The following is an 18,090-nucleotide window of genomic DNA, read 5'->3' on the forward strand; positions in this document are numbered from 1 at the left end:
GAGAGAGAGAGAAGAGAGAGAGACAGGGCACTGTTGCTCTGAGAGAGAGAGACAGGGCACTGTTGCTCTGAGAGAGAGAGACAGGGCACTGCAGCTCTGGGAGGGAGAGAGAGACAGGGCACTGCTGCTCTGGGAGGGAGAGTAGTCTGTCCCAGTCACACTGTGCTGGTGTCAGTGTCTCCCAGTCAGTCTCCGGCGTGCTTTCAGGATATGAATGTTCTGAATCAGCAGGAAACGAGGAGAGCGCTGGGTCTGTATTAACCCCTCTGTCTCTCTGCCTGTCTGTCTCACTCAGGAGCGTATCGTGGGATCGGAATAACACTTCTGCTGTGGGATTCCTGGACATTGCCCGAGCCCTGGAGCAGTGAGTGATGAAGTGAGAGGGTAGTGGTGGTGGGCAAGGGGGTGTGTGGCCAGTTTATTGGGAACAGCTGGGGTAACAGAGGGGGGCATTCAGAGTCACCAGAGACACCAGGCGCAGTCCCTCCCCGTCGACCCGCAGTTCAGTGATCAGCAGGACTGACAGAATCGCACGGTCAGTAGGGCTGTCTCTCATCTCCCCTGCTGCTCGCTTGACTGACTCACCCACACAGTCTCCTCTCTCCTGCCTCTGGGGGTTTCCTGTTCATCTCTTCCATTCCTCCTCCCCCTCTCTCCTCTCTCTCCTCCTCTCTCCTCTGGCTCATGTGTCACAGCTCTGCCAGAGCAGTAGAGAGATCACCATCTCTCCTCTCTCTCCTCCTCTCTCCTCCCTGGTATCACTCTCTGCCCCCTTCCTCCTGTCTCCTCTCTCTCCTCCTCTCACCTCTAGCTCATGTGTCACAGCTCTGCCAAAGGCGTAGACAGATCACCATCACTCCCCTCTCCTCTCTCTTCTCCTCTCTCTCTTCTCCCCTCTCCTCCTCCGCCTCTCCCTCTCTCTCTCTCCTCTCTCCTCTGGCTCATGTGTCACAGCTCTGCCAGAGCAGTAGAGAGATCACCATCTCTCCTCTCTCCCTCTCTCCTCTCTCTCCTCCATCCTCTCTCCTCCCTGGTATCACTCTCTCTGCCCCCTTCCCTCCTGTCTCCTCTCTCTCCTCCTCTCACCTCTAGCTCATGTGTCACAGCTCTGCCAAAGCAGTAGACAGATCACCATCACTCCCCTCTCCTCTCTCTCTCTCTCCTCTCTCTTCTCCTCTCTCTCCTCCTCTCTCCTCTGGCTCATGCGTCACAGCTCTGCCAGAGCAGTAGAGAGATCACCATCTCTCCTCTCTCCCCTCTCTCCTCCTCTCTCCTCCATCCTCTCTCCTCCCTGGTATCACTCTCTCTGCCCCTTCCCTCCTGTCTCCTCTCTCTCCTCCTCTCACCTCTAGCTCATGTGTCATAGCTCTGCCAAAGCAGTAGACAGATCACCATCACTCCCCTCTCCTCTCTCCTCCTCTCTCTCCTCCTCTCTCCTCTGGCTCATGCGTCACAGCTCTGCCAGAGCAGTAGACAGATCACCATCACTCCCCTTCTCCTCTCTCCTCTCTCCTCTCTCTCTCCCCTCTCCTCTCTCTCCTCTCTCTCCTCCTCTCTCCTCTGGCTCATGCGTCACAGCTCTGCCAGAGCAGTAGACAGATCACCATCACTCCCCTCTCCTCTCTCTCCCCTCTCCTCTCTCTCCTCTCTCTCCTCCTCTCTCCTCTAGCTCATGTGTCATAGCTCTGCCAGAGCAGTAGACAGATCACCATCACTCCCCTCTCCTCTCTCTCCTCTCTCCTCTCTCTCCCCTCTCCTCTCTCTCCTCTCTCTCCTCCTCTCTCCTCTGGCTCATGCGTCACAGCTCTGCCAGAGCAGTAGACAGATCACCATCACTCCCCTCTCCTCTCTCTCCTCTCTCCTCTCTCTCCTCCTCTCTCCTCTGGCTCATGCGTCACAGCTCTGCCAGAGCAGTAGACAGATCACCATCTCTCCTCTCTCCCCTCTCTCCTCTCTCCTCCATCCTCTCTCCTCCCTGGTATCACTCTCTCTGCCCCCTTCCCTCCTGTCTCCTCTCTCTCCTCCTCTCACCTCTAGCTCATGCGTCATAGCTCTGCCAAAGCAGTAGACAGATCACCATCACTCCCCTCTCCTCTCTCTCCTCTCTCCTCTCTCTCCCCTCTCCTCTCTCTCCTCCTCTCTCCTCTGGCTCATGCGTCACAGCTCTGCCAGAGCAGTAGACAGATCACCATCACTCCCCTCTCCTCTCTCTCCCCTCTCCTCTCTCTCCTCTCTCTCCTCCTCTCTCCTCTGGCTCATGCGTCACAGCTCCGCCAGAGCAGTAGACAGATCACCATCACTCCCCTCTCCTCTCTCTCCTCTCTCCTCTCTCTCCTCCTCTCTCTCCTCCTCTCTCCTCTGGCTCATGCGTCACAGCTCTGCCAGAGCAGTAGACAGATCCCCATCACTCCCCTCTCCTCTCTCTCCTCTCTCCTCTCTCCTCTCTCTCCCCTCTCCTCTCTCTCCTCTCTCTCCTCCTCTCTCCTCCTCTCTCCTCTGGCTCATGCGTCACAGCTCTGCCAGAGCAGTAGACAGATCACCATCACTCCCCTCTCCTCTCTCTCCTCCTCTCTCTCCTCCTCTCTCCTCTGGCTCATGCGTCACAGCTCTGCCAGAGCAGTAGGGAGATCACCATCTCTCCTCTCTCCCCTCTCTCCTCTCTCCTCCATCCTCTCTCCTCCCTGGTATCACTCTCTCTGCCCCCTTCCCTCCTGTCTCCTCTCTCTCCTCCTCTCACCTCTAGCTCATGCGTCATAGCTCTGCCAAAGCAGTAGACAGATCACCATCACTCCCCTCTCCTCTCTCTCCTCTCTCTCCTCCTCTCTCCTCTGGCTCATGCGTCACAGCTCTGCCAGAGCAGTAGGGAGATCACCATCTCTCCTCTCTCCCCTCTCTCCTCTCTCTCCTCCTCTCTCCTCCATCCTCTCTCCTCCCTGGTATCACTCTCTCTGCCCCCTTCCCTCCTGTCTCCTCTCTCTCCTCCTCTCACCTCTAGCTCATGCGTCATAGCTCTGCCAGAGCAGTAGACAGATCACCATCACTCCCCTCTCCTCTCTCTCCTCTCTCCTCTCTCTCCCCTCTCCTCTCTCTCCTCTCTCTCCTCCTCTCTCCTCTGGCTCATGCGTCATAGCTCTGCCAAAGCAGTAGACAGATCCCCATCACTCCCCTCTCCTCTCTCTCCTCTCTCCTCTCTCTCCTCCTCTCTCTCCTCCTCTCTCCTCTGGCTCATGCGTCACAGCTCTGCCAGAGCAGTAGACAGATCACCATCACTCCCCTCTCCTCTCTCTCCTCTCTCTCCTCTCTCCTCTCTCTCCTCTCTCTCCTCTCTCTCCTCCTCTCTCCTCTGGATCATGCGTCACAGCTCTGCCAGAGCAGTAGACAGATCACCATCACTCCCCTCTCCTCTCTCTCCTCTCTCCTCTCTCTCCTCCTCTCTCTCCTCCTCTCTCCTCTGGCTCATGCGTCACAGCTCTGCCAGAGCAGTAGACAGATCACCATCACTCCCCTCTCCTCTCTCTCCTCTCTCCTCTCTCTCCTCTCTCTCCTCTCTCTCCTCCTCTCTCCTCTGGCTCATGCGTCACAGCTCTGCCAGAGCAGTAGACAGATCACCATCACTCCCCTCTCCTCTCTCTCCTCTCTCCTCTCTCTCCTCCTCTCTCTCCTCCTCTCTCCTCTGGCTCATGCGTCACAGCTCTGCCAGAGCAGTAGACAGATCACCATCACTCCCCTCTCCTCTCTCTCCTCTCTCCTCTCTCTCCTCCTCTCTCCTCTGGCTCATGCGTCACAGCTCTGCCAGAGCAGTAGACAGATCCCCATCACTCCCCTCTCCTCTCTCTCCTCTCTCCTCTCTCTCCTCCTCTCTCTCCTCCTCTCTCCTCTGGCTCATGCGTCACAGCTCTGCCAGAGCAGTAGACAGATCACCATCACTCCCCTCTCCTCTCTCTCCTCTCTCCTCTCTCTCCCCTCTCCTCTCTCCTCCTCTCTCTCCTCCTCTCTCCTCTGGCTCATGCGTCACAGCTCTGCCAGAGCAGTAGACAGATCCCCATCACTCCCCTCTCCTCTCTCTCCTCTCTCCTCTCTCTCCTCCTCTCTCTCCTCCTCTCTCCTCTGGCTCATGCGTCACAGCTCTGCCAGAGCAGTAGACAGATCACCATCTCTCCTCTCTCCTCTCTCTCCTCTCTCCTCTCTCTCCTCCTCTCTCTCCTCCTCTCTCCTCTGGCTCATGCGTCACAGCTCTGCCAGAGCAGTAGACAGATCACCATCACTCCTCTCTCCTCTCTCTCCTCTCTCCTCTCTCTCCTCTCTCTCCTCTCCCTCCTCCTCTCTCTCCTCCTCTCTCCTCTGGCTCATGCGTCACAGCTCTGCCAGAGCAGTAGACAGATCACCATCACTCCCCTCTCCTCTCTCTCCCCTCTCCTCTCTCTCCTCTCTCTCCTCCTCTCTCCTCTGGCTCATGCGTCACAGCTCTGCCAGAGCAGTAGACAGATCCCCATCACTCCCCTCTCCTCTCTCTCCTCTCTCCTCTCTCCTCTCTCTCCCCTCTCCTCTCTCCTCCTCTCTCTCCTCCTCTCTCCTCTGGCTCATGCGTCACAGCTCTGCCAGAGCAGTAGACAGATCACCATCACTCCCCTCTCCTCTCTCTCCTCTCTCTCCTCTCTCTCCTCTCTCTCCTCCTCTCTCCTCTGGCTCATGCGTCACAGCTCTGCCAGAGCAGTAGACAGATCCCCATCGCCACCATTAGAGGGGCCCACTCTGTGTCTCCCTGTGGGGGGGGGGGGGCAGGGGTGTCTAATCCCAGGGTGTTTCTTCTCTCCCAGTAACTTCACCCTGCAGTACATGCCCCTGCCCCTCAGCGACATCACCCAGGCGTACCGCGGCGCCCCCGACAGGACGGAGCAGGCACTGACCAAGGTGAGGAGCTGGTACCAACAAGAGGACATCGCTGCTGCGTGAGATTCAGCAGGGCGGCCGGGTTCGAGCCTGATCCTGGGGTGCTGTCTGTGTGGAGACACTCACACCCTCTTTCCCACGTGCTCACACTCATGCCCTCTCTCTCACGTGCACACACTCATGCCCTCTCTCACGTGCACACTCACACCCTCTTTCACACGTGCACACACTCATGCCCTCTCTCTCACATGCATGCACACACTCACACCCTCTTTCACACGTGCACATACTCATGCCCTCTCTCTCACATGCATGCACACACTCACACCCTCTTTCACACGTGCACACACTCACGCCCTCTCTCTCACGTGCACACACTCACACCCTCTCTCTCACGTGCACACACTCACACCCTCTTTCACACATGAACACACTCATGCCCTCTCTCTCACATGCATGCACACACTCATGCCCTCTTTCACATGTGCACACAGGCGCTCTCTCTCGCTTGCATGCACACACTCACGCCCTCTTTTACACATGCACACACTCATGCGCTCTATCTCACTTGCATGCACACACTCATGCCCTCTTTCGCACGTGCACACACTCACACCCTCTCTCTCATGTGCACACACTCACACCCTCTTTCCCACGTGCTCACACTCACACCCTCTCTCTCATGTGCACACACTCACACCCTCTCTCTCATGTGCACACACTCACACCCTCTCTCTCACATGCTCACACTCACAGCCTCTTTCCCACGTGCTCACACTCATGCCCTCTCTCTCACGTGCACACACTCACACCCTCTCTCTTACGTGCTCACTCTCACACCCTCTTTCCCACGTGCACACACTCACGCCCTCTCTCTCACGTGCACACACTCACGCCCTCTCTCTCACGTGCTCACACTCACACCCTCTTTCCCACGTGCTCACACTCACACCCTCTTTCCCACGTGCACACACTCACGCCCTCTTTCCCACGTGCACACACTCATGCCCTCTCTCTCATGTGCTCACACTCACGCCCTCTTTCCCACGTGCACACACTCACACCCTCTTTCCCACGTGCACACACTCACGCCCTCTCTCTCACGTGCACACACTCACACCCTCTTTCCCATGTGCTCACACTCATGCCCTCTCTCTCATGTGCACACACTCACGCCCTATTTCACACGTGCACACACTCACACCCTCTTTCCCATGTGCTCACACTCATGCCCTCTCTCTCACGTGCACACACTCACGCCCTCTCTCTCACGTGCACACACTCACACCCTCTTTTCCAAGTGCTCACACTCACACCCTCTCTCTCATGTGCACACACTCACAGCCTCTTTCCCACGTGCTCACACTCACACCCTCTTTCCCACGTGCTCACACTCATGCCCTCTCTCTCACGTGCACACACTCATGCCCTCTCTCACGTGCACACTCACACCCTCTTTCACACGTGCACACACTCATGCCCTCTCTCTCACATGCATGCACACACTCACACCCTCTTTCACACGTGCACATACTCATGCCCTCTCTCTCACATGCATGCACACACTCACACCCTCTTTCACACGTGCACACACTCACGCCCTCTCTCTCACGTGCACACACTCACACCCTCTCTCTCACGTGCACACACTCACACCCTCTTTCACACATGAACACACTCATGCCCTCTCTCTCACATGCATGCACACACTCATGCCCTCTTTCACATGTGCACACAGGCGCTCTCTCTCGCTTGCATGCACACACTCACGCCCTCTTTTACACATGCACACACTCATGCGCTCTATCTCACTTGCATGCACACACTCACGCCCTCTTTCGCACGTGCACACACTCACGCCCTCTTTCACACGTGCACACACACACCCTCTTTCACACGTGCACACTCTCACGCTCTCTCACATGAACACACTCATGTCCTCTCTCACACATGCACACACTCATGCCCTCTCTCACACGTGTACACACTCATGCCCTCTTTCACACGTGCACACACTCACGCCCTCTCTCACACTTGCACGCATGTGCTTTCTCACAAGAACACACTCACGCCCTCTCTCACATGTGCACACTCTCACACCCTCTTTCACACGTGCACACATGTGCACCCATGCACTCTCTCACACACTCTCCCTCACACGCGCGCACGTGCACGCACACACCAGTTAGCCTGACCAATATGTCTGTGGGGGCCAGAGGAAGCCGGAGCCTCTGGTGAAATACCACCTGGATGCAGGGAGAAACACGCAAGCAGAGCACACTGGAACCCCGGACCCCGCAGCCCTGAGCCAGCACTGCTGACCCGTCATGCCACTGCGTGGCCCATTAAGAGCTCTGAGAGTGTGTGCTGTTGTGCTGCCGCAGACAGTCGTTGACGGGCGTCGTGAGGATGGGTGACCACTCTCCTCTCCCCTCTCCCTCAGATCCAGCGAGCCCTGCTGAGGAACAACCAGACGCAGTGCTTCTCGCAGAGACAGGCTCTCCGGCTGCACCAGGGCCTGGTCACCAGCACGGCCGAGCAAGTAAACACGCGGCGCGGCCACAGGCCGTGTAGGAGCAGGCGCAGCGCTGTCACTGTTTAAACTCTCCTACACTCCCTGCGCTGTATCTCTGTATGAACCCCTCTCTCTCAGTGCAGTGTTAATGTACTGGAGTGTCCAGTCAGTCAGTGTGTCTGTATTAACCCCTCTCTCTCAGTGCAGTGTTAATGTACTGGAGTGTCCAGTCAGTGTGTCTGTATGAACCCCTCTCTCTCAGTGCAGTGTTAATGTACTGGAGTGTCCAGTCAGTCAGTGTGTCTGTATTAACCCCTCTCTCTCAGTGCAGTGTTAATGTACTGGAGTGTCCAGTCAGTCAGTGTGTCTGTATGAACCCCTCTCTCTCAGTGCAGTGTTAATGTACTGGAGTGTCCAGTCAGTCAGTGTGTCTGTATGAACCCCTCTCTCTCAGTGCAGTGTTAATGTACTGCAGTGTCCAGTCAGTCAGTGTGTCTGTATTAACCCCTCTCTCTCAGTGCAGTGTTAATGTACTGGAGTGTCCAGTCAGTGTGTCTGTATTAACCCCTCTCTCTCAGTGCAGTGTTAATGTACTGGAGTGTCCAGTCAGTCAGTGTGTCTGTATGAACCCCTCTCTCTCAGTGCAGTGTTAATGTACTGGAGTGTCCAGTCAGTGTGTCTGTATGAACCCCTCTCTCTCAGTGCAGTTTTAATGTACTGGAGTGTCCAGTCAGTGTGTCTGTATGAACCCCTCTCTCAGTGCAGTGTTAATGTACTGGAGTGTCCAGTCAGTGTGTCTGTATTAACCCCTCTCTCTCAGTGCAGTGTTAATGTACTGGAGTGTCCAGTCAGTCAGTGTGTCTGTATGAACCCCTCTCTCTCAGTGCAGTGTTAATATACTGGAGTGTCCAGTCAGTGTGTCTGTATGAACCCCTCTCTCTCAGTGCAGTGTTAATGTACTGGAGTGTCCAGTCAGTCAGTGTGTCTTTATGAACCCCTCTCTCTCAGTGCTGTGTTAATGTACTGGAGTGTCCAGTCAGTGTGTCTGTATTAACCCCTCTCTCTCAGTGCTGTGTTAATGTACTGGAGTGTCCAGTCAGTGTGTCTGTATGAACCCCTCTCTCTCAGTGCAGTGTTAATGTACTGGAGTGTCCAGTCAGTCAGTGTGTCTGTATGAACCCCTCTCTCTCAGTGCAGTGTTAATGTACTGGAGTGTCCAGTCAGTGTGTCTGTATGAACCCCTCTCTCTCAGTGCAGTGTTAATGTACTGGAGTGTCCAGTCGGTGTGTCTGTATGAACCCCTCTCTCTCAGTGCAGTGTTAATGTACTGGAGTGTCCAGTCAGTCAGTGTGTCTGTATGAACCCCTCTCTCTCAGTGCAGTGTTAATGTACTGGAGTGTCCAGTCAGTCAGTGTGTCTGTATGAACCCCTCTCTCTCAGTGCAGTGTTAATGTACTGGAGTGTCCAGTCAGTGTGTCTGTATGAACCCCTCTCTCTCAGTGCAGTGTTAATGTACTGGAGTGTCCAGTCAGTGTGTCTGTATGAACCCCTCTCTCAGTGCAGTGTTAATGTACTGGAGTGTCCAGTCAGTGTGTCTGTTTGAACCCCTCTCTCTCAGTGCAGTGTTAATGTACTGGAGTGTCCAGTCAGTGTGTCTGTATGAACCCCTCTCTCTCAGTGCAGTGTTAATGTACTGGAGTGTCCAGTCAGTCAGTGTGTCTGTATGAACCCCTCTCTCTCAGTGCAGTGTTAATGTACTGGAGTGTCCAGTCAGTGTGTCTGTATGAACCCCTCTCTCTCAGTGCAGTGTTAATGTACTGGAGTGTCCAGTCAGTGTGTCTGTATGAACCCCTCTCTCTCAGTGCAGTGTTAATGTACTGGAGTGTCCAGTCAGTCAGTGTGTCTGTATGAACCCCTCTCTCTCAGTGCAGTGTTAATGTACTGGAGTGTCCAGTCAGTCAGTGTGTCTGTATGAACCCCTCTCTCTCAGTGCAGTGTTAATGTACTGGAGTGTCCAGTCAGTGTGTCTGTATGAACCCCTCTCTCTCAGTGCAGTGTTAATGTACTGGAGTGTCCAGTCAGTGTGTCTGTATGAACCCCTCTCTCTCAGTGCAGTGTTAATGTACTGGAGTGTCCAGTCAGTGTGTCTGTATTAACCCCTCTCTCTCAGTGCAGTGTTAATGTACTGGAGTGTCCAGTCAGTGTGTCTGTATGAACCCCTCTCTCTCAGTGCAGTGTTAATGTACTGGAGTGTCCAGTCAGTCAGTGTGTCTGTATGAACCCCTCTCTCTCAGCGCAGTGTTAATGTACTGGAGTGTCCAGTCAGTGTGTCTGTATGAACCCCTCTCTCTCAGTGCAGTGTTAATGTACTGGAGTGTCCAGTCAGTGTGTCTGTATGAACCCCTCTCTCTCAGTGCAGTGTTAATGTACTGGAGTGTCCAGTCAGTGTGTCTGTATTAACCCCTCTCCTCTCTCAGGTGATGGACAGGCTGTGTGTGCGTGTTCAGCAGCAGGTGTGTGTGCTGCGAAGCTGCCCAACTGAAGCCGTTCGGGAAGACCTGCAGGGAGCGAGACAGGTCCTGAAGGAGGCCAGGAACTCCCGAGCGGTGAGCCTCTCCCTTGCTGAGCAGCTGAGCCGGTCTGAATCTCCTGCTGTGTTGATCTGTGTGTGCTGTAGGCCTGTCTGCCTCTCGCAGTGTCTGTGACGCTGATCGCTGTCTCAGGGTCTGCTTCTTCTGCCTGTTCCTGTGCTTGAGTGCGCTGGCTGTCTTCAGTTCTGCGTCTCTCTGTGTACTGAGCTTTGCCCTCTGTCTGTGAGTTATTGACCCGGTCCTCTGTATTGCTAACCCATCATCTTTCACCAGTCACATTCAGCCAGGGCTTTCGCTGAACTCTCATCTCTCCGTTTTTTTTCTGCTTCAGCTCATGTCTCGCTCTCTTTCTGTTCATGCGTTAACCCATCTCTCTCTCCTAGTGGGTCTGTGTGGGTGTGTTAACCTGTCTCTCTCTCTCTCTGTCCCAGCTGTACCCGTCTCTCTGCGCGCTGGCCCATGTGCTGTGGGTGTGTTAACCTGTCTCTCTCTCCCAGCTGTACCCGTCTCTCTGCGAGCTGGCCCATGAGCTGTGTGTGTGTTAACCTGACTCTCTCTCCCAGCTGTACCCGTCTCTCTGCGAGCTGGCCCATGAGCTGTGTGTGTGTTAACCTGTCTCTCTCTCCCAGCTGTACCCGTCTCTCTGCGAGCTGGCCCATGAGCTGTGTGTGTATTAACCTGTCTCTCTCTCCCAGCTCTCTGTGAGCTGGCCCATGTGCTGCGGGTGTGTTAACCTGTCTCTCTCTCTCTCTCTCTCTCTCTGTCCCAGCTGTACCCGTCTCTCTGTGAGCTGGCCCATGTGCTGCGGGTGTGTTAACCTGTCTCTCTCTCTCTCTCTCTCTCTGTCCCAGCTGTACCCGTCTCTCTGTGAGCTGGCCCATGTGCTGCGGGTGTGTTAACCTGTCTCTCTCTCTCTCTGTCCCAGCTGTACCCGTCTCTCTGTGAGCTGGCCCATGTGCTGTGTGTGTGTTAACCTGTCTGTCTCTCTCTGTCCCAGCTGTACCCGTCTCTCTGCGAACTGGCCCATATGCTGTGTGTGTGTTAACCTGTCTCTCTGTCCCAGCTGTACCCGTCTCTCTGCGAGCTGACCCATGAGCTGTGTGTGTATTAACCTGTCTCTCTCTCCCAGCTGTACCCCTCTCTCTGCGAGGTGGCCCATATGCTGTGTGTGTTTTAACCTGTCTGTCTCTCTCTGTCCCAGCTGTACCCGTCTCTCTGTGAGCCGGCCCATGTGCTGTGTGTGTGTTAACCTGTCTGTCTCTCTCTGTCCCAGCTGTACCCGTCTCTCTGTGAGCTGGCCCATGTGCTGTGTGTATGTTAACCTGTCTGTCTCTCTCTGTCCCAGCTGTACCCGTCTCTCTGCGAGCTGGCCCATGTGCTGTGTGTGTATTAACCTGTCTCTCTCTCCCAGCTGTACCCGTCTCTCTGCGAGCTGGCCCACGTGCTGTGTGTGTATTAACCTGTCTCTCTCTCCCAGCTGTACCCGTCTCTCTGCGAGTTGGCCCACGTGCTGTGTGTGTATTAACCTGTCTCTCTCTCCCAGCTGTACCCGTCTCTCTGCGAGCTGGCCCATGTGCTGTCGGTGGACGGCCCGGTCAGGCAGCGGCTGGACTCTCTGGCTGGTGATCTCGCCAAGGCTGCTGACAAGGAGCTGCAGGTACCGAGGAAGACGCCGGCCTCCTCCTCCTCTCCCTCCCGCGCCCGTCTCTCCTGCCACTGCCCCCTGTGCCCCTGCTGACCGGCTGCCTCCTGCCCCCCAGGTGATCGTGGACTCCATGGTGTCTCTCTGCCAGGAGCTGTGCCCCCAGTCCGCGACACAGGCTGAGCGCCTCACCCCCCCCCTCTCCTCCGTCACCGACCGCGTCTCCATCCCTCGTTCCACCATCCGCACCGCCCTGATGGAGAGAGCAGGACAGGACATCCACCGGGCCCTGGAGTGAGTCTGTCCAGTCAGTGTGTCTGTATGAACCCCTCTCTCTCAGTGCAGTGTTAATGTACTGGAGTGTCCAGTCAGTCAGTGTGTCTGTATTAACCCCTCTCTCTTAGTGCAGTGTTAATGTACTGGAGTGTCCAGTCAGTCAGTGTGTCTGTATGAACCCCTCTCTCTCAGTGCAGTGTTAATGTACTGGAGTGTCCAGTCAGTCTGTCTGTATGAACCCCTCTCTCTCAGTGCAGTGTTAATGTACTAGAGTGTCCAGTCAGTCAGTGTGTCTGTATGAACCCCTCTCTCTCAGTGCAGTGTTAATGTACTGGAGTGTCCAGTCAGTCAGTGTGTCTGTATGAACCCCTCTCTCTCAGTGCAGTGTTAATGTACTGGAGTGTCCAGTCAGTCAGTGTGTCTGTATGAACCCCTCTCTCTCAGTGCAGTGTTAATGTACTGGAGTGTCCAGTCAGTGTGTCTGTATGAACCCCTCTCTCTCAGTGCAGTGTTAATGTACTGGAGTGTCCAGTCAGTGTGTCTGTATGAACCCCTCTCTCTCAGTGCAGTGTTAATGTACTGGAGTGTCCAGTCAGTCAGTGTGTCTGTATGAACCCCTCTCTCTCAGTGCAGTGTTAATGTACTGGAGTGTCCAGTCAGTGTGTCTGTATGAACCCCTCTCTCTCAGTGCAGTGTTAATGTTCTGGAGTGTCCAGTCAGTCAGTGTGTCTGTATGAACCCCTCTCTCTCAGTGCAGTGTTAATGTACTGGAGTGTCCAGTCAGTCAGTGTGTCTGTATTAACCCCTCTCTCTCAGTGCAGTGTTAATGTACTGGAGTGTCCAGTCAGTCAGTGTGTCTGTATGAACCCCTCTCTCTCAGTGCAGTGTTAATGTACTGGAGTGTCCAGTCAGTCTGTCTGTATGAACCCCTCTCTCTCAGTGCAGTGTTAATGTACTGGAGTGTCCAGTCAGTCAGTGTGTCTGTATGAACCCCTCTCTCTCAGTGCAGTGTTAATGTACTGGAGTGTCCAGTCAGTCAGTGTGTCTGTATGAACCCCTCTCTCTCAGTGCTGTGTTAATGTACTGGAGTGTCCAGTCAGTCAGTGTGTCTGTATGAACCCCTCTCTCTCAGTGCAGTGTTAATGTACTGGAGTGTCCAGTCAGTCAGTGTGTCTGTATGAACCCCTCTCTCTCAGTGCAGTGTTAATGTACTGGAGTGTCCAGTCAGTGTGTCTGTATGAACCCCTCTCTCTCAGTGCAGTGTTAATGTACTGGAGTGTCCAGTCAGTGTGTCTGTATGAACCCCTCTCTCTCAGTGCAGTGTTAATGTACTGGAGTGTCCAGTCAGTCAGTGTGTCTGTATGAACCCCTCTCTCTCAGTGCAGTGTTAATGTACTGGAGTGTCCAGTCAGTGTGTCTGTATGAACCCCTCTCTCTCAGTGCAGTGTTAATGTTCTGGAGTGTCCAGTCAGTCAGTGTGTCTGTATGAACCCCTCTCTCTCAGTGCAGTGTTAATGTACTGGAGTGTCCAGTCAGTCAGTGTGTCTGTATTAACCCCTCTCTCTCAGTGCAGTGTTAATGTACTGGAGTGTCCAGTCAGTCAGTGTGTCTGTATGAACCCCTCTCTCTCAGTGCAGTGTTAATGTACTGGAGTGTCCAGTCAGTCTGTCTGTATGAACCCCTCTCTCTCAGTGCAGTGTTAATGTACTGGAGTGTCCAGTCAGTCAGTGTGTCTGTATGAACCCCTCTCTCTCAGTGCAGTGTTAATGTACTGGAGTGTCCAGTCAGTCAGTGTGTCTGTATGAACCCCTCTCTCTCAGTGCTGTGTTAATGTACTGGAGTGTCCAGTCAGTCAGTGTGTCTGTATGAACCCCTCTCTCTCAGTGCAGTGTTAATGTACTGGAGTGTCCAGTCAGTCAGTGTGTCTGTATGAACCCCTCTCTCTCAGTGCAGTGTTAATGTACTGGAGTGTCCAGTCAGTGTGTCTGTATGAACCCCTCTCTCTCAGTGCAGTGTTAATGTACTGGAGTGTCCAGTCAGTGTGTCTGTATGAACCCCTCTCTCTCAGTGCAGTGTTAATGTACTGGAGTGTCCAGTCAGTCAGTGTGTCTGTATGAACCCCTCTCTCTCAGTGCAGTGTTAATGTACTGGAGTGTCCAGTCAGTCAGTGTGTCTGTATGAACCCCTCTCTCTCAGTGCAGTGTTAATGTACTGGAGTGTCCAGTCAGTGTGTCTGTATTAACCCCTCTCTCTCAGTGCAGTGTTAATGTACTGGAGTGTCCAGTCAGTGTGTCTGTATGAACCCCTCTCTCTCAGTGCAGTGTTAATGTACTGGAGTGTCCAGTCAGTCAGTGTGTCTGTATGAACCCCTCTCTCTCAGTGCAGTGTTAATGTACTGGAGTGTCCAGTCAGTGTGTCTGTATTAACCCCTCTCTCTCAGTGCAGTGTTAATGTACTGGAGTGTCCAGTCAGTGTGTCTGTATGAACCCCTCTGTCTCAGTGCAGTGTTAATGTACTGGAGTGTCCAGTCAGTGTGTCTGTATGAACCCCTCTCTCTCAGTGCAGTGTTAATGTACTGGAGTGTCCAGTCAGTCAGTGTGTCTGTATTAACCCCTCTCTCTCAGTGCAGTGTTAATGTACTGGAGTGTCCAGTCAGTCAGTGTGTCTGTATGAACGCCTCTCTCTCAGTGCAGTGTTAATGTACTGGAGTGTCCAGTCAGTCAGTGTGTCTGTATGAACCCCTCTCTCTCAGTGCAGTGTTAATGTACTGGAGTGTCCAGTCAGTCAGTGTGTCTGTATGAACCCCTCTCTCTCAGTGCAGTGTTAATGTGCTGGAGTGTCCAGTCAGTCAGTGTGTCTGTATGAACCCCTCTCTCTCAGTGCAGTGTTAATGTACTGGAGTGTCCAGTCAGTCAGTGTGTCTGTATGAACCCCTCTCTCTCAGTGCAGTGTTAATGTACTGGAGTGTCCAGTCAGTGTGTCTGTATGAACCCCTCTCTCTCAGTGTAGTGTTAATGTACTGGAGTGTCCAGTCAGTGTGTCTGTATGAACCCCTCTCTCTCAGTGCAGTGTTAATGTACTGGAGTGTCCAGTCAGTCAGTGTGTCTGTATGAACCCCTCTCTCTCAGTGCAGTGTTAATGTACTGGAGTGTCCAGTCAGTGTGTCTGTATGAACCCCTCTCTCTCAGTGCAGTGTTAATGTACTGGAGTGTCCAGTCAGTGTGTCTGTATGAACCCCTCTCTCTCAGTGCAGTGTTAATGTACTGGATTGTCCAGTCAGTGTGTCTGTATTAACCCCTCTCTCTCAGTGCAGTGTTAATGTACTGGAGTGTCCAGTCAGTGTGTCTGTATGAACCCCTCTCTCTCAGTGCAGTGTTAATGTACTGGAGTGTCCAGTCAGTCAGTGTGTCTGTATGAACCCCTCTCTCTCAGTGCAGTGTTAATGTACTGGAGTGTCCAGTCAGTCAGTGTGTCTGTATGAACCCCTCTCTCTCAGTGCAGTGTTAATGTACTGGAGTGTCCAGTCAGTCAGTGTGTCTGTATGAACCCCTCTCTCTCAGTGCAGTGTTAATGTACTGGAGTGTCCAGTCAGTCAGTGTGTCTGTATGAACCCCTCTCTCTCAGTGCAGTGTTAATGTACTGGAGTGTCCAGTCAGTCAGTGTGTCTGTATTAACCCCTCTCCCTCTCTTCCTGTCTCTCTCTCAGGGAGGTGAAGCTGTCTGTAGTCTCCTATCTCACAAACTCCATTGTGGACCAGATTCTGCAGGAGTTGTACGCTACTCACAAGACCCTGGTGAGTGACACACAATCCTGTCCCATCCCAGTGTTCCCAGTGGTCCTGCAGAACCACTGTTCCTGATGCTGTGATCCGTTGTAGCAGGAAGGGGACCCGGACAGTGATTCTGGCCCGAGATGGTCCATTACTGCTCAAGCCCAAACACAGTTCTCCTGTCCCCATCGGACCGGTGCCAGAGGGACCGACTGACCCGCTCCCAGAGTCTGAGCCCGGCAGTGTCCGATCGGACCGGTGCCAGAGGGACCGACTGACCCGCTCCCGGAGTCTGAGCCCGGCAGTGTCCGATCGGACCGGTGCCAGAGGGACCGACTGACCCGCTCCCGGAGTCTGAGCCCGCAGTGTCCGATCGGACCGGTGCCAGAGGGACCGACTGACCCGCTCCCGGAGTCTGAGCCCGACAGTGTCCGATCGGACCGGTGCCAGAGGGACCGTCTGACCCGTTCCCGGAGTCTGAGCCCGCAGTGTCCGATCGGACCGGTGCCAGAGGGACCGTCTGACCCGTTCCCGGAGTCTGAGCCCGGCAGTGTCCGATCGGACCGGTGCCAGAGGGACCGTCTGACCCGTTCCCGGAGTCTGAGCCCGGCAGTGTCCGATCGGACCGGTGCCAGAGGGACCGTCTGACCCGTTCCCGGAGTCTGAGCCCGCAGTGTCCGATCGGACCGGTGCCAGAGGGACCGACTGACCCGTTCCCGGAGTCTGAGCCCGCAGTGTCCGATCGGACCGGTGCCAGAGGGACCGACTGACCCGTTCCCAGAGTCTGAGCCCGGCAGTGTCCGATCGGACCGGTGCCAGAGGGACCGACTGACCCGCTCCCGGAGTCTGAGCCCGGCAGTGTCCGATCGGACCGGTGCCAGAGGGACCGATTGACCCGCTCCCGGAGTCTGAGCCCGGCAGTGTCCGATCGGACCGGTGCCAGAGGGACCGATTGACCCGCTCCCGGAGTCTGAGCCCGGCAGTGTCCGATCGGACCGGTGCCAGAGGGACCGATTGACCCGCTCCCGGAGTCTGAGCCCGGCAGTGTCCGATCGGACCGGTGCCAGAGGGACCGATTGACCCGCTCCCGGAGTCTTAGCCCGGCAGTGTCCGATCGGACCGGTGCCAGAGGGACCGATTGACCCGCTCCCGGAGTCTGAGCCCGCAGTGTCCGATCGGACCGGTGCCAGAGGGACCGACTGACCCGCTCCCAGAGTCTGAACCCGACAGTGTCCGATCGGACCGGTGCCAGAGGGACCGATTGACCCGCTCCCGGAGTCTTAGCCCGGCAGTGTCCGATCGGACCGGTGCCAGAGGGACCGTCTGACCCGCTCCCGGAGTCTGAGCCCGGCAGTGTCCGATCGGACCGGTGCCAGAGGGACCGACTGACCCGTTCCCGGAGTCTGAGCCCGGCAGTGTCCGATCGGACCGGTGCCAGCGGGACTGACTGACCTGTTCCCGGAGTCTGAGCCCGGCAGTGTCCGATCGGACCGGTGCCAGAGGGTGCCAGAGGGACTGTCTGACCTGTTCCCAGAGTCTGAGCCCGGCAGTGTCCGATCGGACCGGTGCCAGAGGGACTGACTGACCCGTTCCCAGAGTCTGAGCCCGGCAGTGTCCGATCGGACCGGTGCCAGAGGGACTGTCTGACCCGTTCCCGGAGTCTGAGCCCGGCAGTGTCCGATCGGACCGGTGCCAGAGGGACTGTCTGACCTGTTCCCGGAGTCTGAGCCCGCAGTGTCCGATCGGACCGGTGCCAGAGGGACTGTCTGACCTGTTCCCGGAGTCTGAGCCCGCAGTGTCCGATCGGACCGGTGCCAGAGGGACTGTCTGACCTGTTCCCGGAGTCTGAGCCCGCAGTGTCCGATCGGACCGGTGCCAGAGGGACTGTCTGACCTGTTCCCGGAGTCTGAGCCCGGCAGTGTCCGATCGGACCGGTGCAAGAGGGACTGACTGACCTGTTCCCGGAGTCTGAGCCCGCAGTGTCCGATCGGACCGGTGCCAGAGGGACTGTCTGACCCGTTCCCAGAGTCTGATCTCAGCTGTGTGTCATTGGACCAGCGCCAGAGATGATTTGAGTCTGAGACCCCTCGAGAGTCTCGGATCTGATAGTACTGATCTTCTCCAGCACTTGGACAGGAAGACGACAGACACTCTCACTTTGATTTCCTGCCTTGTTGAACATGAGCCTGTCACCCCCCCCCAGGCTCGCCATGTGTCCCAAGTGAAGCACTGGGCCCGGGAGGAGGAGGGCACAGGCACGGGCACGAGCCGGAGGAGACACCGCGACTCTCTGGACATCACTGACGAAGAGCTGGGCACCAGCATCGTGAGTGCGTGTGTGAGCTGAGCACCAGTATCACGAGAGTGTGTGTGTGTGTGTGAGAGCTGGGCACCAGCATCGGGAGT

At 55.3% G+C, this 18,090-nt stretch overlaps 1 protein-coding gene across 4 annotated transcripts in view; it reads left to right on the forward strand.

Moving 5' to 3' along the window:
- The first annotated feature begins 288 nt into the window (after positions 1 to 288).
- LOC148808876 (capping protein, Arp2/3 and myosin-I linker protein 3-like) overlaps positions 289 to 18,090 on the forward strand; it is a 29,868-nt gene continuing 12,066 nt past the window's right edge. For all 4 annotated transcript variants that reach the window (XM_088909357.1, XM_088909359.1, XM_088909358.1 and 1 more), the window contains exons 1-8: positions 289 to 376; positions 4,818 to 4,911; positions 7,334 to 7,432; positions 9,883 to 10,011; positions 11,540 to 11,653; positions 11,757 to 11,932; positions 15,621 to 15,708; positions 17,888 to 18,010. In XM_088909357.1, the coding sequence (XP_088765483.1) occupies positions 372 to 376; positions 4,818 to 4,911; positions 7,334 to 7,432; positions 9,883 to 10,011; positions 11,540 to 11,653; positions 11,757 to 11,932; positions 15,621 to 15,708; positions 17,888 to 18,010 (828 nt within the window). In that variant the 5' untranslated portion in view covers positions 289 to 371. The remainder of the gene's footprint in view (positions 377 to 4,817; positions 4,912 to 7,333; positions 7,433 to 9,882; positions 10,012 to 11,539; positions 11,654 to 11,756; positions 11,933 to 15,620; positions 15,709 to 17,887; positions 18,011 to 18,090) is intronic.

The sequence above is a fragment of the Atractosteus spatula genome, unplaced genomic scaffold (genome assembly GCF_055471065.1).
Source record: "Atractosteus spatula isolate fAtrSpa1 unplaced genomic scaffold, fAtrSpa1.hap1 Scaffold_189, whole genome shotgun sequence".
Lineage (NCBI taxonomy): Eukaryota > Metazoa > Chordata > Actinopteri > Semionotiformes > Lepisosteidae > Atractosteus > Atractosteus spatula.